Source organism: Aphelocoma coerulescens, chromosome 3 (assembly GCF_041296385.1).
Source record: "Aphelocoma coerulescens isolate FSJ_1873_10779 chromosome 3, UR_Acoe_1.0, whole genome shotgun sequence".
NCBI classification, from domain to species: Eukaryota; Metazoa; Chordata; class Aves; order Passeriformes; family Corvidae; genus Aphelocoma; species Aphelocoma coerulescens.
The window spans coordinates 45,666,344-45,690,199 of NC_091016.1; the positions used below are offsets into that span (position 1 = coordinate 45,666,344).

Genomic DNA, 23,856 nt, shown 5'->3' on the forward strand with positions numbered 1-23,856 from the left:
TGGAAAACAGCAAGTAACAGAAGAAGGGCAGGGCATTCAGAAGGGCACAGGAGTGTCTTCAGCCACTTCAGCAAAATTTTTCAGAGGACATTTGCCAAGGTCCTTGCTGACATTGGATCTATGCAGAAAGGTATAGAAGGTACAGTGACTGACTTCCCACAGTTAGCTCTCCCAAGGAGATGGGAGAAGGCACAGATTGTGCAACAGATCTTGAAATGATTCTGAGTAGTAAAATGTGGCTACAGCATGAGATTTCAAACTCTGTAGAACTAGTAAGTGTTTTCATGCAGTGTTTCAGTTTTGATTTATATGCTACACACACACTTAAACAGCTAAAGGGTTGTTGCAAAGTCAGCCACTCAAAGCTGGAAGTGCCAGAATTAGAGTGACCTTTGCAAATTTACTGCCTCCTCTGTGAGTCTTCATATGTTACGTAGGTTTCAGTTCACATAGCTGCCCAGTCCTTTCTCCACAGACTCCGCCACATATTCAGAGCCAAGACCAAACAAGCCTCATTTAAGGAGGAGCTGTTTAAAACTGTTTTATCATCCTTGTTCAATGTTTGTGGCAGCAACACTAGCTAATATTTATGGTATGATGTTTAAACCCTCATGGATGTTTTTAATAATGCTGTCATAGTACTCAAGTCTATTTTCACAAATTGTCTGTGAATTAAAGGCAGGGTCATGAGTCTGATCCTGCCATCGTTACCCCAAGTGGTGAGTAACTTCCTTCATGATTACTGGTGCTGCTCTTCAGAAAAAGGAAAGAGAATTCAGGTCTGATTTATAGCTGGCGTTTTGTGCTTCTTCTAAATGCCCCCCGCCTTGCACCAGAAGGGTATGTGGGAACATGACAGTCATCATCTGGGATGAGTTAGGTTCTCACCAGAGATATAGAACGAACTTAAAATCAAGTGCAAAGAGGAGGAATCAGGATTGTCAGTAAGAGAGGGGTGTCATTAAGTCCAGATATTGTTCTGCAAGTGCAGTTTTTCCATTACCTTTTTTACAGTGTCCAGTCACATAAATCCTTGTGTGCAGTTTCTTTTAGTCACAATGCTTGGCACTCCTGGCTGGTAGAGAGTGAAATATGTAGAGGAAGCCTGAACAGCAGCAGAGGAAAGAGATGATAAAATTGTTTTATCATTCTGCTTAACAGCTTCCTCTGCACTATAACACAGGACGTTTGATAACCCAGCCATTTGCGTGTACAGGGTCAAAACACTGTCCCTTAGCTATAATAGCTACCAGTGTAATTAATGAAAATTACAGTGTCCGGATCTAAGAGATTGTAATGGCAAAAGGAAAAAGCATGCCTAATACTTTACAGCAAAGCTCTTCCAAATGTGTATAGACATTGGAACAATTTCAGCTAGACAATTTTCAGCTTCCAAACTGAAATTTCCTACTGCTGCTCACTCTTCAAGATGTAATTCTTGGTGAAATTAAAAGATGCTTGCTTTGTTTATTTAAGGTGACAAGAGGATAAAACTGAAGCACAAGTATGCACAAGTATCTCCTGGTTGGTTTGCTTTTTTTTTTTTTTTTTTGCTATCAAATGAGATATGTTGAATAATATTTGGAGCAACTGTTGCTCCTCGGCAATTTACTGCAGAAGGAGCAATTTTGTCACAGAATAATTCTGCCAGAGGTTTCTGCAAGTACACATTAATGCATTATGCTCAAGGCCAGGCAAGTCATCAGATGCGGGTAGAATGCATACTACAGTGTTCTTAATTTCCAATGTTGGTTGACATGTCTATAACAATGTTCATTGTTGATGCAAAGACAGCAACATTTTTGATTCAAAGAATGAATCCTGACTGAAGTGTTGCTCCTGTATTTGTGGTAGTTCAGCAGGTTTTTGGTACCACCACTTAGAAAGTTTGCAGTTCAAGATTTGCAATGTCTGTAACTAGGAAGTAACAAAGGGACAAAGTTGTACATAAAAAGCTTTTTTTTCCCTTTCTTACTGAAGTGGGACATGATCAAACTTCAAAGGATCTATAGCTACATAAGAAGATTTTAATATTATTATGTTTGCTCTCAGAATATGGAAGTCTTATGGTTTCCAGAAACAGTAAACCCTGTTTTGGAGCAATGGTTTCTGACAAGCCATTGCTGTCTGCAGAGCAATGGCTTCAGGTGCACTGAAGCCCCTAACCTGGTGGTACTGCCATTTGTTAAAATATTCCATGTGTTTTTGAATAATTTCCTGACCAGTGAAGTGGTTTTGTTTTCTTTCTGGAAAAAAAATTTCTGTACAAGAGCTTAGGAGAGTTTTTTATTCCTTTCTACATAAAGAAAGGAGAACTTTATCAATGCTATACAGTGGTAGATATTCCAAGAAGCATATAGAGGTGATAAAATCATATCTGCTATACCTCCTTAATATTCTCCTCAATGTCTATAAAATGCAATTTATTTAGTTCCTATTAGTGGTATAAGACAGAATTCTGGGAAAAATGCTTAAAGGTGCATAAATGACAGAAAAGGCAAAATACTATTGTAACTTAAGGTTTCTTAGGTACTGCAATAAAGACTGGAAAAAGTTCTTTCAAGAAGTGTCTCATTTAAATTTCTTAAAAAAGTTATTATCTAGCGATATAGTTTATATTCTGCCAATCACCATACTACAATGATTTCAATAAAAATGAAGCAACACATACTTTTAAAAATCCCCTATGAAATGTTAAACTAAATAGGATAATACAAGGATGTGATTATGTGGCAGTATTTCAAACACTGGCACTTACTGATGAAAAGCCATTATAATCCCCTCTGGAAACTCTTCCTATTCCATCCTTGCTGATAAATGGGCCCAGCCTGGAACCTGGCAGACTGAAGAATAAGATCACTGAAAGCCATCCTTATGTCTTCCCTGCTCTCATCTTTCCCCTGAGTGTTACATTCTTTGAAGCTGCATGAAGTGATAAAGTTGATTCTATAATCCCTGTTTCACTGGGCTACTGCCACTACAGAAAACAACTACAAAACAAACTACTTTGACTGTAGTCAGCTGTGACTCAGATGTCCTCCCTGGTGACCCGGGAGGTGCATTGCCTTTGTCCTGGTGATCTTTAAATAGTAGCCAAAAGCAGGCAGGCTGCTGCTGGTGTCATCCCACCAACTCGAGATATTAATGGAGATACCCGAGTTAGGAGCGTGGTTGCTCCAAACTTCATCTGTAGTCAAGAGAGAGAGACAGGCAGACACTCGGTGAAAATGAATCAGATAATTTATATAATTTTCATCACTGATGTGTTTTAATTAATGCCAACCTTATTCTCCCCATGAGTCAGTCAAAACATCACTCAATAACACCACAGGAAAGGCCCAGCTTTTGGGGTGAATCCAACAAACTTCTTCATGCTTCCTGTAAAGCCCCAAAAGAGGGGGTGGAGTGTTTGTGTGTTAATCCATTTACCAGAACCACCTATCCAAATTTATGCAATAATTTTCCCCATAAGTTGACGGGGAACTTCTGATCGCAATTTGAAGCAGAAATTATGACTGGCCTGGGAATGCTTAATGCTTTGTGTAGCCACCATTTAATGATAAAATGAGGCTGTTCAACCTCCTCAGCTTCATCTCTGATTCTACTCCACACCCCCCAGTAGCTTGGTGAGAATTTCATGTAGCTGTCTGGGGTTTGGCCTACGTTCTTTGCTGTCTCCATCTGTCTGTCTGTGCAGCTGTCTGTCAGTCCTCCCACAGAGGCTTTTTTCAAAGTTAGCCAATTTTTGCTAAGTAATTTATAAAAGTAGCCTTATAAAAGTAAACCTGTTAATGCTTGCACTGAGAAAAAAAGCCCTTAACCCTTAGTTCAAGCCATGTTTGGCTCAGAGGATCAGGGACCCAAGGCAGGAGTGGATGCCTGGAGCCATGACCACAGGTGTAGCAGCATCCTGTGCTGGCCGGTGTAAAGCAAGCTCGGCACTGGATCTGGCTGGTACAGACCTGATTCTCCTCCTAGCAGCTGGTGTGGTGCTGTGTTTTGGATTTGTGACTAAAACAGTGTTGATAATGTACAACTCTTTCATCTGACACTGAATAGTGCTTGCATAGCATCAAGACTTTCTGTTTTTCCCACTCTGCTACCTCATTGAGTAGGTTGGGGTTGGGCAAGAGCCTGGGAGGAGACACAGATAGGGCAGCTGACCTGAATTGACCAAGGCAATATTCCAAACCATATGACATCATGCCCATCAATATAAAACCCAGGATGCTGTCTTTCTAAAGTAGCCATTGCCCAGAGACTTCCTGGGCATCCATCTGCTTGTGGGAGGTGGTGAGTGATTGCTTTTGTATCACTATTATTATTTTTTTCATACCTTTAGTTATTAAACTGTCTTTATCTTGACCTGTGAGGTTTTTTCTTGCTTTTGCTCTGCCTACTCTCTCCCCGATTCTGCTGGGTGTGGGAGTGAGTGAGCATTTGAGTGGGTACTTAGCTGCTGGACAGGGTCAATCCACTCCATTAATCCACATCTACATGAGTTCTACCAGTAGCAGCACAGATGAATCTTCAGGATTAAGAGCTGAAACATGTTCGGCAAACAATTCAGTAACTTGCCACACTGGAGGTATTCAAACCCAGATGCATTGAACATAGCAGATTTACAGTACTGTAAAGTAGTAAAAAAATGCTCGTGTAGCACATGAAAAAACCATTTAGACTACAAACACACATGGGGTGATTATTAAAGGATGTTACTGTACTTGCTGACTTTGCAGTAACTTGCCCATATCCTGAGAAGCACAGTGACAGCCATCTAGAACTGTATAAATGCAGAAACTGAGAAAAAGAAAGCCATAAAGTGTAGACACCTCATAAACCAGAAGCTTGGAAATTACTTGGAAACGAGGCGAAGAAGGCTTTGAGTGAGATAGACAATTGTAGGATGACCATGAATTACCAGCATGATGTCTCAGTGAGCAATGTGTTATGATCCAGCATGTGTCAGGAATGGTTCCACTAGAGACACAGAGGCATGAATGCCAAAGGAGGTGGTGGTGCAACCACACCTGCATCTTATGCCAAAGTCCATCACTTATACTTGATTCTAGGATGCTTAGAAAAATGTTTATTCAAGCTTTTAAGCTTGGCCTATTAAGCCTAATAAAATGAGTGAGGTGGAAATATGATTGCTGTCTACTCCACCCAGTCAAGGAACAAAGGGAATAGGAAACATTAACCGGAAAACGAAAACATTAAGCTTACCAGTGATATTGATACAATGATAAATAATGATAAAGTGACTGTTAATACCTTGGCATGAAAAGGTTTCTCATCACTAGCAGCTGGAATCATGTTGCAGAATTCCTTTGCCGTGAAGGCAAATGGGTCTTAAAAACTGCTTGCCATGGCACTCTGTAAATTCATGGAAAGACCTACATAACAAGATGCCTGTGATAGTAAGTGGGCACAACAAACCAATAAGACCTTTATACTCCTGAGATCTTAATAGCTTGAAAAGGAAAGAAATTAGGGGGTATTAAATATCAGGAAAACCTCCTGGTATGGAGGTCTCTCTGGTAATGGCATTGACTAGCAAAGGAAGTTGCTGGATCTGAGACAATAACTGCATTAATAGGAAAGGTTTCTGGATCTCTCTTTCTTCTTTTGAGCAATTAAATAATTCATTGAATAGTTCTCAAAGATGGAATTTTCATTTGGGAGTAGGTGAACACAATGCTGTAGGAACCTACATGAAAGGACCTCATAAGGTCATCTTATCTATCAAGGCTCAACTGCTTGTAAGAAAAGTTCTCTCTTCCATAATGGAGCAAATGCAGTAAACACCATTATTTCTTTGGGCCAAGCAGTGCTACATAATAATAAGTATACTTCATTTATCTGAGACTTGCTAAAGTTTTGCTAAGGCCTTTTACAATCTAATACAAATGTCTAAGTAAACACAACTAGCAAAATACTCTTGACGTTTATACTGTTTGCTGGAAACATAACAGCAAAGTGACCCTGGGTGCAGTCACTACAAAGGGCTCTGGATCATGGACTTCTTTGTTTTTTGAAGAAGCAAATGTATTGATTCAAAGTTTCTCAGGGCCAGATTTTTCCATCCTGCACAGCATTCAGAATCAGAGAAAAAGTTTCAACTGTTCTCTTTTATGTATGTGCACTACCTTTGCTTAGACACTAAAGGTATTTCATGGCAGCAATCTGTGCCCCAGCTCACCTAGATGATGACACAGTTGATGTGGAAGCAGTTGGACTGCCCCAACCATCACTCATCGCAGACGTCTTTTGGAATGAGTCCTTCCTGAGGAGGGAAGGAAGGGGCTTATGAGTTTTCTAGACTGGAAAAAGCTATAAAAAGTACTCCAATATAATGGCATAAGTAAATTTGCTGATCTACACCTAATTTTGTATAATGCAGTGGTCTACCAAGCCTAATGTCAGGTAGATAGGTGGCACAGCTGTACTGAACTGCTAGAAAAGTAGCCTTTCTGTTGTGCAGACTTCACTTTATATTTTTATATATTTGGTTCTTCCCTGGAGCTCACACAATAAAGAGGACTAAAAGTGAAATGCCACTGATTGTTTTTAATTTCTGCACAGTAAATGTCACTGAGAAGAAATCACTGCTTCAGGAGAAGATATTCTACCATGCAGGGGCTTATTGCTAGCACTGGTTTGAAGCCTATGTTTGCTTTCTGTAAAATCCAACAGAATGAGGCAACAGGAATAGCCTTTATCATTGTACTTTTGAAATAAAGTAAGGACCTGAGTGATTGCAACTCCATTAATTAGCACCTTAATATTTACTAAGCCTGAGTAATATTTTGGTAAAATGTTAGATTCAGTTATATCACCACTAAAACTTAGAAACTTCAATCAAAACTGATTTCAGCTTCATTAAGTGACTGAGTTTAATGTAAATATCACAGTAATTCTGGCCTTTCAGGAGCCGATTAAAAAAAAAAAGCAAACCTGGCATTTGTTGTTTCACTGAGTACTTGAAAAATGTCGGTGTAGCTTAGTGAGGTAGGTTTTTTTTCTGATTTTTAACTCCATCAGCTGTACAACACATGGACTTCAGCTATTCATTAAAAAAAATTCAAACCCTTTGACCATATTGTGATCTCTTTACTTTGGAAAAACACAGTGGAGAGCTTTCCAGGTTTAGCTTCCAGGCATAAACAAACTCAGCTGGCTGAACCTATTCAGGAGCATTCAGCATCCATTCCAAGAAAAACATTATATTGGCCCCAACAGAAGAAGTGTCTGAATACTATTTCATTGTATTGATTGCTGCTTTCGATTTTAGCATTATCTTTTGAGCATTACTTAATTCATCATCATTCAACCAGCTTTTGGCCTGGTAACCAGCAGCTGAAGTTGGCAGGCTGTCAGGATTACTGTTTATGAGGCAGACAATACAATCATGTACCAAGTAAGAATGCATGTACAGTCTGTTGCTTCAGATGTTTCAGATGTTAACTAAAGGTTTTTAAAACCAGTATGACATCACTGCTTGATGGATTTTAGTTTGGTGGAGAGAATATGAAGCGGGCGTAAGTATGTTTTTTAGGTGAAATATTTAACTGACAAACAGATAAAGAGGAAACTGGGACATCAAGTTCTCTCAGAGATCTCCTATGCACTGCTAAAATGCCAAAGTAAGTAGTGTTTTCAAAGTCTAAATTAGTCTTCCCCCAGTGAAGCCAGCAGTAAAATTCCCAGTGCTTGCAAATGATGTCAGGTTAGATCATTGCTCTTTAGGCCACTGAAAATCCTACCTTTAAAAAAATTATTTCTTTGTGTCCCTAATATCACACTGGTGTTCTCTGGACCTTAAACTTCAAACTTGCTTCCTGTGTCCCTAAGCCTGTGTCATCACCATCCCAGCACACAGGTGGCCTCCACTTTGGTGCAGCTGGATTTTCCCAGTTGTGAGGAAAGGGATGATGTGCATTTGAGCTGTTGCCTCCATGTAGTCTGGCTGTACTCTGGGCTGAATTCCCTGACTGCAAAATACAGATAATGGCACTTCCCTGCCTACACTGATTATGTGAATTTCTCAAGCTTTCTAGGGATAAAAAGCCAAAAAGTAATGTAACAGGTGATGTCTTGCTGCATATTTTATCTACTGGCATAGAACCATTACTCCATTGTTCAGAAAAATGGAGACAGAGACAAGAAAAACAAATTAAAAGCAAAGAAAAAATTGCTATTAATACTAATGAAGAAAAATGAAATGGCATATGGCCTGATTTCTAAAAAAAGATATTCCTACAGAGCACTACATTAAATATGATTCTCCGTATGATTAAATGAGCTTCTCTCAACTTGCCTTCCTTTCTGCTTCCTTAAAGCTGCTGACATTTTTTCTGGCCAGCACAAACTTACCCAGAGTATGAGAAGAGACTATTGAGAGCATGAACTCCAGTAGTTCCTACACAACGAAGCTGCAGACTTCTAGAGCATTGAACTGTCTGAAGATGAGACATGCAGAGTTGGAAATCAGTGGGTGATACACAAGGGGAACCACACGGGCAAACACATAAAACACATACACAAATAAACATAAGAGGAACCAGCAGACAAACATGTTTGAAAAAAAGGGAGAAGTGCTTTTCTAAATTTGCTAATTAGAGAAAGAAATATTTCTTTAAAATTTGTAAATAGATAAAATGTAAAGTGGTATTTTTGTCTCTTCTTGTTGAATCAATGTTAATGCTATACTGTCAGATACATCTGGGTGAAGCTATTGAAGGACCATCAGGAACCACTGGACATGGGGTTTCCCTCTCCTGGAAACTTTCATCTGGTGTTGTCTTCTTCAGGCTTTTCTGTTGCTTAATGAGGAACTGAAGGAAGCATGAGAATTTTGCTGCCTGGAAACAAAACCTAGCTGTTAAGAGCTACTGCAGCTCTCTATCTCTGTGTAGGGTTTCCCTCCATCAGCCATCACCATATGTCCTGTTTCCAGCTGGGATAATGGGATAATTTTTTCTCCTAGTAGCTGGTACAGTACTTGTGTTTGGATTTAGTATGAGAATAATGTTGACAACTGATAACAGTTGTTGCTAAATAGTGCTTAAGTCAAGGACTTTTCAGTTTCCCACGCTCTGCCAGTGAGGAGGTACACAAGAGGCTGGGAGGGAGCACGGCCAGGACAGCTGACCTGGACTGGCCAAAGGGATAGGATATCCCACACCATAGAAGGACATGCTCAGTATATAAACTGGGGGAGTCAGCTGGAAGGGGTCGACCACTACTCAGGGCTGGGCTGGGCAACAGTTGGTGGATAGTGACCAATTATATTGTGCAGCACTCATTTCTCTTGGGTTTTATTCCTATTTCTCTTTTTCCTTACTATGATTCCATAATGATGATGATGATAATGATGATAATGATGAAGACAACGATGATGATATTGTACTTTATTTCAATTATTAAACTGTTCTTATCTCAACCCACAGGTTTTACCTTTTTCAGGTTCTCCTCCCCATCACAGAGCAGGGTTGGGGAAGCACAGTGCACGAGCGGCTGCGTGGTACAGTTTGCTGACTGGTTAAACCGTGACACCATGCTCATCAAACACTGTATCAGACAAATTAAATCAGCATGGGGCTAACCAATCTTTGGAGCTGATTTTATGTGTTATCCTTCCAGTCTTGCTGCAAGTGTTGCTTACTGAGCTTCCTGCACACAATGATTTACTTGGGGAATGGTTTGAGCAGCACAGTCAACATGAGGAACATAACAGTTGTTGCTGTTACTCGAAGTGTGAGAAAGTTTGGCACAAAGTCTTCCCAGTCTTCCAGGCCAGTAGAATCTCTTGGAATCTGGCCTCTTACTTCCAAGTGCCTCAGTTTTCCCTCCACAAATGCCAATTCACTTCAGTTTACATGGTGTATAAGATCTGCAGGCAAAAACTTAGGTACACGCTGGTTTGCAATACAGATGGCACTTCACTATTCATATGCAAATAGCATTTTGCACTGCTTACTGTTCTTTCAGAGCTTGACTATTATTTCCCATCAGCAGCATAATGTTTCTTTTGAAGTGCCATTTACTGATTTTTTTCTTTAAAGTGTACCCTTTAAAATGAAATAATTTGGCTTGCGTTTTGTGATGAGACAAAGCAGACATATAAATGATATTCTAGTCAAAGTCACAGTTCCTGAAGTATTACCTACTCTAAAGTTTGAGATATGGTTTTTCCTGAGGAACCCAAACTGTTATGTATTTTCTTTTTAATCTACTTCATATTTGGATTTCATTTCCAGCTGGAATTAAATATTAGAGGTTTTCATTGTAGTTATAGAGCTGAATTATTATAATAATAATTGAGTATTTAAGCATACATCCTGTACTTTATCCATTTAACATGCACTAAAGGATCCCAGATTGCAGTACCAAGAACAAGTCTGTAATTGCTTTAATCTGAAAGATGAAGAAGGTTTAAGGTAAAGAGAATTCAATTAACAAAGCCAAACCTTGATGTGAAAAGGTACAGGCTTCTTTTTTTTTGCTTTATAGCACCATAATAAATCATCTTCTTAGAACATACACTTAAATGTCATTGTTTCCAGGGTGTATTGCTAGCAGAGATCATAAACCCACAGGCTCTCGAGAACTTTCCATCTGCTTAAGCCCTCAGGTTTGTTACCTTCTTTCATGCTTGAGTCCTGTTTCTCTTCATTAACCCTCCACGGCTGCCCAGGACTACTTCCAGGGATGTGCTTGCCAATTCTGAGGGAGGGTTTGCCAAGGCTCGCTTCATGAATGCTAGCAAGCAATGCCAGTGCTTTAAAAAGTTTTAAAAAAAGGAAGATTCCCCTCCTCATGCATCAACCGAGCCAAGAGTGTGCAGGAGCACACAGGACAGGTCCGCTGCATCCTGTCAGGAGCTGCACCCAGTCTCTGGCAGGGATGTTGCCACCACACCTCTAGCCATGAGCAATTGTACTAAAAACTCAGCAGGCTGCACCATACACATGCACAACAAGCTTCAGAAGCTACTGAACCGACCAGAGAGCAAAAATTGAGTGAGGTGAATTTCACTCTCATATTTCAGAGCTGAAATAAGAGGAGCAGTCTGAATAGACACTGACAACTTGGTTTGTTCTGTCCTGTTTTGCTTCAAATTGCAAAATAGGATTTTTAAAAGGTGTTTTATATATATTTTTTTTTAAATGGCACTTTCCATGCAAAAAAAAGTTTCCAGTGTAGGACATTTTAGGTTCAATTCACACACCTCTATAGGAATTCCAGTGTTCTTACAGTGTCAGCAGAGCATTAATCCTGAATTTTCATGCCCTTTAAATTGTGGAAACGATGAGAACCCTAGAATAAAGAGAAATCAGATTAACAGCCTGTACCATCTCAAAGTTTGTGCATGTATGCATGGAGACATATAGTACTAACACAGAGAAGATCAGGACATGTTCTGTTAAATTCTGCAGAATACACATTTGTTTTTGGCAGAGTGCAAACTCCGGGCTGTGTGATGCAACACACATTGAGCCAATGCTGGAACTCCTTTCTTTATTCTCCTTTCCTGCCCTTGCTTACGTCTCAGACGAACGCTCATAATCCCGTTCTCTGACAAGTTCTTCCAAGAAAGAGATGTTTCTATTCTAGCCTTATGACTCACTCCTGTCATGCCCTTCCCAGGCCAGAAAGAAATACAGTATCTAGTCTATAGTCCATTGACTTCAATGGACCTTGATCCAGGGGTGTAAATCATGTGTTTCTACATAACAATTAAAACATTAACATGTTAGGTCAGGCTCTAACTCAGTGAAACTGCCTTAGAGTGAATGACTTCTTCATCCTAAATAAGAAAGACACTAAAAAAAAAGGGAGATTCAGACTTCTTTAATTCTGAATGTTTTTGAATATGAAATACAGTGATGAACTCCCATGTAACACATGATCAAAGTAAAATTTAGCATTGTTACTTTTTCCCTAGCCTGTTGGAAACAAGCCATATAAATTATAAAATAGACCCAGATATAGGAAATCAAATCATGAGATAATCAGAGTTCACAGTATAATACCCTTGTTAAGACAAAGTACTCAAATGAGCTCCATTGTGGCATTCAATTGCACTCCTACACTTCAATGTAGCTACTTCTATATAAATTTTAGTTCAGCAGTGCCAAACAGGATAATTACCTTTAGGAAATGTCCATTGTCTTCTCATTGACCCTTCCTTTCTTTCTCATTTTCTTAATTCTACCAGTTCACTCTCTCATTTTTGGTACCTCATGCCATTTACTCTTTTGTTTCCTCACACTTTTAATGCCACTTCCAGTTTAGACAGATGAATATTCCACTGGTTTTAGCAATTGGACATTTTTTCTAGTGAGCCTGGGATTTTTTTTTTATGCCTCAAAGTTCATGTTCTGCACTGATATGAGGCACACCCATATTTTCAGGGCTCTACAGTTATGCCATACAAAATATTAGTTCAAACTTGATAAAAGGAAGACCATGATTGTGGAATTTATTTTGTGCTAACATTGTCTTGATCAAAGGGCTAGCCTCTCAGCTGGGAGTTTGAATCAGTGAAAGCAGTGCATGACCCACCCAACATTTTTGTACTCACTTTGTATGCAAATGAAAAAAAGAAATAAAGTTTAACATTTTGACCACTTTATTTATTGTGCGTTTTTTTTCCCAAACTAAATTGTGCAAATCCTTACATGGTGTGTTGGATGTGGACATTACCCATTTCATTTCAGAATAAAACATCAATGTAAAGATCACAAACAGTAAAATTGTTCAGACTTAGAAACGCTATTAAACTTTACTCACGGTGTTAACATTGTAAAATGAAGCTGTCCCTCTGCCCCACACCATTAGAGCAACAAATAAATTTTCAGAATCATGCCCACATTCTAATTCAACTTAGGAGAATCATGGTGGAGAAAAGCCCTGAGAAGTCTCCTACTACCTCACTTTGCCATGCCCAAAGCATTCCGTAAGTACAAGAAAAATGAAGCCCTGTGAGTGTAGATCGCACAACATTTAATTGGATGCAGTCACCACTGTAGCAACAGTCACAGATAGGGCTGAAACTGCTTCCTTAGCTAATCTTCCCATGGTAACAAAGTCTATAATGAGTAGGTAGGAGGGCTTCGTGTTGTATGTCACAAATACACAAGCATAAGCATGACATAAAGCTGGGTGTTTCCATGAGAATTTCTTTTGAAAGAAAAACCCCTACTGAAAGCCTGTTAGGAAGAAACCCTGAGAAAAAAACTTAAGAGGCACAGTCGTCCCTCTGCCAAAAACTCTGTTAAGATATACTACCTCGAAATCAAAAATTGTGCTGAATGAGCAAAGAAGTGGTCAAAGAAAAAAAAGCAGATGGTGTAGGAAACATCTTCTGCCCCCCCTTGATGCTCACACACTCGGACACACACACACACATATGCAGGCTGCTCCCTCCTGCAAGAGCTATGGATTCCTGACTATAAATGTCAAGTAAGGTTCCTCATGGTAACCCTGCCTATTCTCCATGTTGACAGACTGCACAAGTTCAAAAAGGTGTAATTTACCCTTCTTTGTACCATGATGAGCAACTCTGTCCATTAAAACAGTTATTCTCTTTACTTAGTGGATTTAAAAGCCTTGGCATAACTTCAATGTGATTTTGGTATGATTGCGTATACAATAAAGCAAAAAAACAACAAACTAGGCCAACTTCTGAACTCTGTGTCCCTAAAACCACTGGGAATTTTGTTTAAGCAAGGGGTTCAGAATTTGGCCCTGATGAAAACAAACTTTAGCAGCAACATGGGCTGGCCTCAGCACTGCTAGTCAAACCAGTGATCTCCCATGCAGGTTCTGTTCCACTCCAGGCCACAGTTCCAGCACCACTCAAATCTGCACTGAGGGCGAGGACATTTCATGTGCATGCAGCCACCTGCAAAATAGCAACAGAATGGCTTCGGTACTTGGCAAACACTTAGAGATGTTAATCAACAATTAAGAGCATTAAAATCGACTTTCTTAGACATTAATTTACCAACTAACTAAATTATTTCATAAAAGAAAAGTACAAACCTGAAGAATATTTCCCTGGGCTTTCTAAAACTCGCTACTCCTCTCTTACTGGGCTTTAATGTGCTTTTTTCACTTGAGGGACTGCAGGGGTAGGTGGAAACTAAAAAAGACTATGCTAGGGATAGGGAAAAGAAATGATAATCTGTGGCGTCTCAAAGCAGTCATGGAGATATCTCCTCAAGGTTACTCTATACTAGTCCAGCTGTGAGCCATAAGATAAACAAAATTAAATTATTTTTCTGAATTTGGATTCAACAACTGCAAGATTTGCAAAGTTAGTAAATCAGAAGATACAGACTTTGGTGTCTGACTGCTGATTATACAAAAATGACATTAATAATTTGATTTGACCTTTTTAGTATCTGAAGCAGCCTTTGATCATATAAATGCTTCTTGCATGTTGGGTTTCTTACTTCTTCATACCATGACAGCAGCTTTAATTTCTCTGCTCACAACCTTGATCAAAAGTTTATTTTGTAATATATAAAACATTAACATTACAGAAATACACTTCAAATGGAAATTATGTTGCTTACCACACAAAGAGATCTTTTGTATAATTCAAACTGAGAGAAAAGCATGCAGTATGAAGAAATGCTGAAATGTCATCTTGGTTTGACTCCAAATGGTGATGGGAGGTACAGGGAGTGTGTGCTCTCTACTGTTTGAGCTGCTACCCTTACAGCACCTTTTTTATAAATGCCACTCCAGAATGTTTCTCAGAAGGCAAAAACAAACAAGAACTGGTTTGTTAAAATAGGCCTGTCTGCTTCACCTGACAGAGAGAGGAAACTACTTGTGATAGCAAGGTATATTTGTCAGTTTATATCTTTGTGTAAGAAATGCAATGTGCCAGAAAGATTTTTATCTTATTTAAATGTAAACATACAAATGGCCAGCTTCCATGTTACAGTTTATTTAAAGTTTAGATCCAGTCCTCTCTGACAGTTTCGATTAAGCCGTCACTGGGTAAAACTCATCTCAGACCTGGTGCCCTCTGTCAAACATGTGCCCTCCCTGCTAAGCTACATAAATCATGTTATTCTCTGCTACATGGCAGCTGAGATCAGCAGTCAAGAGTGGAGAGTGCCTCAAGCAACGTGACCTAAAGCTCTGTGAGTACAGCAGTCCTCTGCGAGATGTGGATGTGTGTTTAAACTCACTCGGACTGGGGACTGAGCTGTGGGAAAGTGTTTCTCTCTTTCACTTCAGCTATTACAGGAAAGTTATTGGCATCCAGAAACTACAGAAAAGTTATTGGCATTGTCACTGTCCCTTGTAAAAGACAGTGTCCACAGAACATTTGTGGAAGGAAAGCAGAATTATTCTTCTGTGTGGAGTCAGTGTACTCCTCCCAAATGAGGACTGCTGGCAGACCTCAGGTACAGTTGTCAGTCTCTAACTGCAGCTGTACGTAGGCAGCTCTGAAGTGCTTCTTTAAGTTTACAAATGGCAGCCTAGAAGCTGGCACATGCTGGTACCCATGACCAAAGAAGAAGGCAAACACTGCACCATTTAAGCTTCATGCTTTAATTTGCAAAGTGACAGAATCACTGAGGTGGGAAGGTCCCTTTAGAGATCATCCAATCCAAAACCCACGGCTCAAAGCAGGGCAGCTAAAGTAGGGTGCTCAGGATTGCGTCCAGTTGCGTTTCAAATGTATCCTAGAATGGAAACACTTCCTGGGCAGCATGTTCAGTCTTCAACCACCCACACAGTAGAAGTATTTTCTTACGTTTAAATGGAATTTCTGTGTTTCAATTTGCACATGTGGTTGTCTGTTTTTCAGTGGGCACCATGAGAAGAATTTGTCCCTGTTTTCTTCACTCCTCTCATGTGTATTTATTTACACAGCTCTTTTATAATCTTTGTAATTCCCTTCATTGGAATCACAGACTCATGGAATAGGTAAGGTTGGAAGGGACCACATTGAGTCAGCTGGTCCAGCCTCCCTCCTCAAGCAGGGTCATCCCAGAAGACATTGCACAGGATTGTATCCAGATGGATTTTAAATATCTCTAGTGATGGAGACTCCACAACCTCTCTGGGGAATTTGTTCCAGTGCTCAGTCATCCACACAGTAAAGAAGTTCTTCCTCATGATCAGGTGGAACTTCCTGTGCATCAGTTTCTGCCCACTGCCTCCTGTCCTATTGCTGGGCACCACTGAGCACAGCCTGGCTCCATCCTCTTGGCACCTCCCTTCAGATACTCACAGACATTGATGAGGTCCCCTCTCAGTGTCTCTTCCTGAGACTGGACAGGCCCAGCTCCCTCAGCCTTTCCTCATAAGAGAGATGCTCCAGTGCCCTAATCATCTTTGTTACCCTCCACTGGAGCTGCTCCAGGAGCTCCACGTCTCTCTTGCCCTGAGGAGCCCAGAGCTGGACACAGCACTCCAGATGTGCCTCACCGGGGCTGAGTAGAGGGGCAGGATCACCTCCCTTGACCTGCTGCCAATGCTCTTCCTGCTGCACCCCAGGATTCCATTGACCTTCTTGGCTACAGGGACACAATGCTGGCTCATGGATGCTTGTTTTCCTCCAGGGCCCCCAGGTCCTTCTCTGCAGAGCTGATTTCTAGTAGGTCAGCCCCCAGCCTGTGCCAGTTCCTGGGGTTATTTTTCCCCCAGTGCAGGACCCTGCATTTGCCTTTGCTGAATTTCATATGGTTCCTCTCTGACCATCTCTCCAACCTCTCAAGGTTTTTCTGAATGGCAGCACAATCAGCCAATTCCAGTGTGTTTCTAGCCTGCTACCGTGGCTTTGGCATTTTGCGTTACAAGGCACTGTTCTGACTTGGGTCAGTCTATAAGCAACGAAAGGTCTTTTCCTGCTTATGGTTCAAAATAAAAATTATAATTGCCTTTATTTCCTCTTTGATTTTTACAAACAACTTCCTTAAACATTAGTGGGACTTGTGTGAATGGTGTCACATAGGGATATCCTGTTTGTGACAAATGGCAACTGTCTGTAATTTACCAGTAAAGATTTTGTAGCAGAGTCTAAGAGAAAGTAAAGGTCCTACCACTCCTTCAAGCCTAACCAGAAGGGGTTTTCTATTTGGCTGTGCACAAGCTGTTGAATATAAATAGTCACCATTATAATTTGTCTATCTCTCATCAGATTAAAACTTCTAGTTTTCAGTCTATTCTACAAATCTGTAAATAATTTTTTGACCCAGCCTTCTGTTATCTCTCTTCTGCTGCCCAGCTTGCTCTCTACGCTATGCCAAGTCTTGTCTCACCTTCCCACTCTTGAATTCAAGCTTTCTTTCCTTTTCTTCTCATGCTTGAAGGTGTGCTTTCCATCTGCCAACTGCCTTCTTTTCTTTCATCAAACCCCAGATTTCAGGATTTTGTCCTATTTCTTCCCCAGTAATATTTCTGCAGTGTCACTGCTTGAAGTGTTCTCTCCTTGCAGTTCATAGTGCCTTATTTGGTGATTTCAGTGTCCCATGTGAATGCCACAAAATTGGGAATCATCCTCTAAACATTTGTATAATATTTAGGCAATCATGTTAATGTATTTTTATTAATTAGCATAAATACAATTAAGTCTTGGAACAGCATTAACCTATAAAGTATAGCCTATTTACCATTCCTGTTCTTCATTTTAAACATCCCAGTGCCAGCAGATTACTCTTCTTCCTACATGGTAAGCATTGATTAATGCAAACTGTTTGTCAGGACTCATGTTGCTTCTCTAACATGCTCTTCTACCATGGGCATATGGCTGAATTGGGATTAATCTCACCTAAATTCAGCCATATATTGTGGAGACATCTACAGCAGGACTAATTCTTCACAACTCACGTTTAGGTGTGATTTTTCTGGCCTACATCAGACATATGTTCTGCTTCATAGTGACATGAGTTTTACCCTACAAATGCCTATTTCTCCCAGTGACAATGGAAAATCTAGACAACTAGCTGGATATCCAGTCATATGAATGCTAAATCCAATGCCTCATTTTCCCTACCTACAAAATACCTGGGCATTTTGTGAGGCTTAATTTGTGGTTTTAGAACTAAGTGATTTAGGCTTAGTGTTTTCAAGATAATTTAGATAAAGTGACAGAGGGAATTATTCAAGATTTTTGTGCTCTCCCCCTCTTGGAATAATATTATGCATATGTACACCTGCACATTCATACTTTTATACTGTAAAATGAATTTTAAAAGACAGTTAAGTACAAGATATCTAATATACTTACCATTCTTTTCTACTGGAATATTGCAGTTGGGGCATGGCTTGGTTGTCTTCTTGATTGTTTCTCTAGATGCTTCCTCCCATCGAGCCTGCATGGCTGCATGTTCATCTACTACATACCCCTGCAAAGAGAGAGAAAAGCACCTGTGGGCACATTACTGAGAGGTTGCACTGGGACATGATGTCTGCACTGAAGTGACAACCATTTACCCACAAGAAACAGACAGGAGTGACTGCAATGCCAGGTAGGCTGGACTTTGTGAGAGATGCAGAATTTCTGCTTCAAAACACAGACTGTTTTGTCCCAGTGAGCACAGCACATGTGTTGGGTTACATCCTGAACTGCAGGATGATGGGGTTGGTGGCAGCAGCTGAAGCATGGGCCATCCTGGAGGTTCTTCCTACATCCAGCAGCAGCACAGGCTGCATTCTCCCCGCTGCTCCCTGTCCTGAGAGGCGGGCAGAGCTCTTGTCGGAGCATCAAGCTGTGCTGCAAATGCACGAAGACAGGTAAAGCAAAAGGGAGGGAGAAGGAGGAGTGAGGTTAACCCAGCTGACAACATGACATGTTAGGTACCACAGGTTTGATTCTGCTTCAGGAATTAAAGCCCTTCTTGCAAGAAAAGCAAAAACACCAAGAAAGTGCAACATTCGGCAACGCAGGTTGGTGGGGTGCCTGGAAGGAAACAGTTTTTCATAACAAAAGTGTACTCTGTTGTATCGGAGGTCTGAGTTTCATTCCAATGTAACTCTATGTAAATACAAGAGGCATAAAGAATAAACACAAAAATTTTGGGAAAAAAAGTAAAGAAAACAACTAATGAGCAATGAAAGCTCCCCAGACAGAATGACACAGATGGAAAAAGTCATCATGAAGAGTGCCAAAGGGACTCCTGTGTTTGTCCTATTTAAGACTGGGACAAAATTATATAATCTACACAAATGGCCTATTTGGCTGTTTCCTACCTAAAATGATAGTACAAGGACAAAAGAGATGGCAGTGCCTTGGGTCATTTCCATCACACAAGGTTGGCAACTATGTGAATAGTAGCTATAACCAATGTATGTAGGTTCCAGCCTTGAAACTCTGCTCTCTCCATCCATAATATGGTTTCATTCAAGCCTGTGGGAAAATGATGAGCTTAAACAAGACTATTTAATTTATAACAATTCCTAAAATTTCTTAGTGTATACCTTCTAAATACTTATAGGCTGTTACGTGGATAGACTATTTATTTAAATGGATAATTTTTAATTTAATCTTTATTTCTAGTAAGACAGAAAAGGGAAATTGGCCCAACCTTAAAAAATGCAACAAAACTGTAACTCCACTTGAATTCTGGTCATCTAGTATTGTTAAATGTGTAAGTTGTGTCAGTGAGTAATGCCTAGATTTTAGTTCTTGGCTGAAATGACCTGAATTAAAATGGAATTACAAAGACCAACATCTGCAGAAATTTGTTTCCAGTTCATCTGGTGGCCATTGCAATACGCATTTAAAGAAAACCAAACCAGAACAACAAAGCAATAAAAAATACACGCTGTCTTCCTTTAATCAGGAAACCTCAAAAGTATGTGTTTGACATTATTTATTTTACAACCTACATCAGTCTCCTCAGTCTGTGAATCTCTTTTGTTGCCCCTCACTTAATATTCTTCAATTTGCTTATCTTTTTGATGTAGAAGTGAAAAAAGTGAACAAAGTCTTCTTATCTGTATCCCAGAAGTGACTTTTACTTTTGGCTCTCTGCTTGTGGAGAGGGAACTCAGCCCTGCACCCTGCTGGATTATTCAGCAATTCGGCAGAAAGATGACCTCTATACACCAGCACATTAGTAAGGTCTGGGAAATAGAAAAAGCTCCTCAGGCTGATAGCAAAGAACATAATCTAGTATCGATTTTTCAACACCTACATTCTTAAGGAAGGATGACTTTTGCAAGCAATCTGAGCTACCTCAGAGAGGCAGAACAGGAAAGTGGGGAACACTTAACCTGGGCCTCAGTTTTTCCTGTGACAGAAAAAAGATATCTCAGTTTAATGGGAACTCATTACTTAACATCCATACAGATGAAAATCACTACAGCAGTGACAAAACATTGCTATTCTTTTCAGAAGAGCTAAATGAGAAAACCAGCAATATTTTTAATTTTTGTAGTCAGTCCAAAAGGGCTTCACAGTGGCTCAGTTTTTTCAAATAGTCCAAGTCCAGTGTTTTAATACTTGCAAATACACTTTTTTCCTCCATCTTCATATCTTTGTTGTGACCTTATAACAAAGGACACTGAGGCAAAATTTCACATACCAAATTTCTAATTTTGTTTGTATAAACAGTTTTGATCTTAGTTCTGAAAACAATACAAACTTGGGAGGCCTTAGAAATAACTAAAAGAAATGACTTCCAGCCACACATATGCAGTTCACCAAGAACAAATTGCAGAAAACAGCAGTGAATTATTATTTTAGTATATACCATTGCAAAAATTCTAGCATGAACTAGATGCAGCATGATATTTCAGCCCATTAGAGCTGAAACATCCTCCCCTATGCCCAGTCTTGCTGAATACTAAGCTAAAAACTTCCAGCTGCATGAACCAAATGCAGAGAAATGGCTCAGTGATGGAGTCCTTTTGATTAGTGAAGAAATCATGGAATCTAGATCTATGAGCCTTCAGTGTTCATGTGCTTTATTTAGTGCTCCACACCCAGTGATGGAAAGCATATATTTCTCTGCATTTTTTCTTCAAACAGTAAAGAAAAGGTGTATGGCATTTCTTCATTATCAGTGTCTATTTAAATTATGTTCTTACATCCTAAACTATCAAAGCTAATCTCCTTGACAATGGCCTATGTAATACAGCAGGTCTGTCAAGCAGAGGGGTCTCTCACTTCGTGTGTTCTGCCTGGTCTTGTATAAGAAATTCAGAGATGCTCCAGGTGTGCATCACATGTGCTGAGGACGGGAGTCTTTGATCACTTCTGATGCTCACTCAGCACAATACACTCTAGTTCCCCAGTTAGTATACAGCATTTGTCCCAGCACTATTGAAAAGCTACTAGATTTCATCCATGCCACTTTATGAATAATTTTTTTGATTCTCAGCTGTGCTGCATATTATGACCAGGAATGAATACTCATACATAACAGCAAGCTACAATAAGAGCTGCTGTAAGCACTATTTAAAATCCCTCCTGCAGTATTCCATTAGTGAGACAGGAGGGAAATTTTGTCTTATTATCTCTGGGTCACACTGAAGGATATAGATTTACTTCTGTCTCTATGCTGAGTCTTTTGGAAAACCTAACAGGGATAAAGAGACCCCAGAGACTGCTGAGGACCATACAAAAATACAAAAACATGTACATGGAAAGCTTTCTTTGCAGTTAACCAATATCATGCAGTACTGGAAAAAGATCTACAGGGTCAGAAAGAATCTTGAAATAGAAATCAAATGTCCTTCTCAGAGCAGCATCTCATTCAGGTAAAAGAGTACACATCGACCTGTCAGTAGAACTACATTGAAGCAAATGAAGTATGTGTTCACAGACAGCAACTAAGTAGTACCATCTAGATTAAAAACATTCATGGCAAAACTTCTTGTTCAAAATATTGGAAGTCTTAGATATATAATGTTAAATTTTGACATCCACCAAATGATATGCTGCCTTATTTTAGCACACTTTTTTTATGATTGTGCTTGTTTTGCCTAGTGTAGACAACATCTGAAAACTGAAGACCCTTAACTCAGAGCAGAATATGCAGCTGTCAACCTTATTTGTGCTTTGCTTTAGTGGATGTAATTTCTGCATTCCTGCTTGCTTGCTCTTGGTGCTTCATTCCTCCCTGATAAACAAAAAAGCTGGTCATGCAGAACTTAAAAAAAATGTATCCTAGCACAGCTTTTTTAAAATCAGAAATACATTTTCTTTTGATCAGAAATGCTTGGTTTAAGAGAATTTTACTTGTAAAAATAAGCTTTTTATTTAGGTTAATAGAAATATGTAAAATTATTTCACTTTAGGTGAAATACAGAATTTTAAAAAGGTTTAGATGTCTCAAACCAGAAAGTATTACTCATTTTCTAACAAGAATATGACAAAAGCTATGTATGCTTGAAAGCATTTGAAAGGAAGACAAAAAATAATTCATTGTACACAAGCAATGTTCAACCCACCATAATATTTAGCCCACTTGAGCTAGAGCTCTAAGCAAAAGCAGCCTCAGTTGTTGAAGTCTGATCTACAAGGCATGGTGACAGTCCAGCTTAAATTTATTTTGTCTTCTTGGCTTCAACAGGGCTGTTTTATGAACATGATCACATGAATTAACATACTGTCATGTTTAGTGGTGCCTTTTACTGCAGTTGTGGGGGTAAAAATAGCAGATGTCTAGGGCACTAGACAGGCTAGAGGGTTTTGGAAGAAAATGGATTATTTGAGCCATTTAAGAGTCAAAATCTCACAAAGAGAGATGTGCATAGCTATGGGACTACTGCTCTAGTTTGGAGACAGATTTAGGCTAATCAAAACACTAAAATATGGCTATAGATAAGGAACAGAGAAGATATTCACTGAAAGAGAATCACAGGAAAAATAGAGGTGCCAGTGCTACAGTGATCTAGTTAAATCCACATGAAGCATTGTGTGAGCCAATTTGTCTGGTGTGCCTAGGGAATTCTGACATAAAATAAAAGAGCTGCTTTGTGATGACAGCAACTAGTTAAAATCAAATTGATATACACAGGGTATTATGTTGGCTATAAGATGAAAGAGTGCTCTGGTGTGGTGACACTGCACATCAAGGTTCTCACTCTGTGTGTTCCAGCCATTCATATAATGAATTAAATTCAGGTAGATGGTGAATATTGAATTTGCACTGCTCTAAAGCATAAAATCTAATCTAATACAGGTCATTCTTATATAACTGTTTTCCATATGAGTGGAATAAAGAATGTGCCTTCTCTCGTAAGTGAACACAGCTGAAAATGACTGTCAGCTTAACCTCATAAACAAAAGCAGTCTGTCACATCTTTGTTACTTTATTGCTACCCAAAATAGGAAAAGCTAAAATTCTCTCTCTATAGTTCTCGTCTATTTCTCATTAGACAGGAAGTTAAGACCTCTTCTCAGATTTCCTCTGGTGCATCTTTATTTATAACACAGAGGTTAATTTTACAGGACATTTCCTGGTTATAGTTATTTTTCTTGCTCCTTTAATTAGGCACCTGTAGGTTGAAATGTCCTGAGCTTGACATTGTGAATATACCAAATACCATATCACTGAGCCTCAGTTTCTTTTTCAGTTATTTAAGATATTTTAGAAATCAAGCTAGGTGTGCCATTTCTTGTACAGCCATGTTTTATTTAACTTTTAAAATTGACCTGATGGGAAAAAGAAAAAAAAAAAAAAATCAATGGCCTAATAATAGATATTCCACATTTCATACTGTGACTCAGGACTCAGTGGAAGATATTATGTATGATTAACCTTTTCAGTAGCTTTTCCTTTCACTAAAATGCAGGGAAATAATCAATGTATTTTGTGGTTAGCATTTACTATTTATCGTTTAGATTATCATTAGCTGCTTCGAGACTAG

At 39.4% G+C, this 23,856-nt stretch overlaps 1 protein-coding gene across 4 annotated transcripts in view; it reads right to left on the bottom strand.

The window, feature by feature from the left end:
• Positions 1-12,614: 12,614 nt before the first annotated feature.
• The window catches only part of PRKN (parkin RBR E3 ubiquitin protein ligase), a 706,034-nt gene continuing 694,792 nt past the window's right edge, over positions 12,615-23,856 (bottom strand). For all 4 annotated transcript variants that reach the window (XM_069010098.1, XM_069010097.1, XM_069010099.1 and 1 more), the window contains 2 exons: positions 18,266-18,383; positions 12,615-13,912 (listed from right to left, as the gene is read on the bottom strand). In XM_069010098.1, the coding sequence (XP_068866199.1) occupies positions 13,803-13,912; positions 18,266-18,383 (228 nt within the window). In that variant the 3' untranslated portion in view covers positions 12,615-13,802. The remainder of the gene's footprint in view (positions 13,913-18,265; positions 18,384-23,856) is intronic.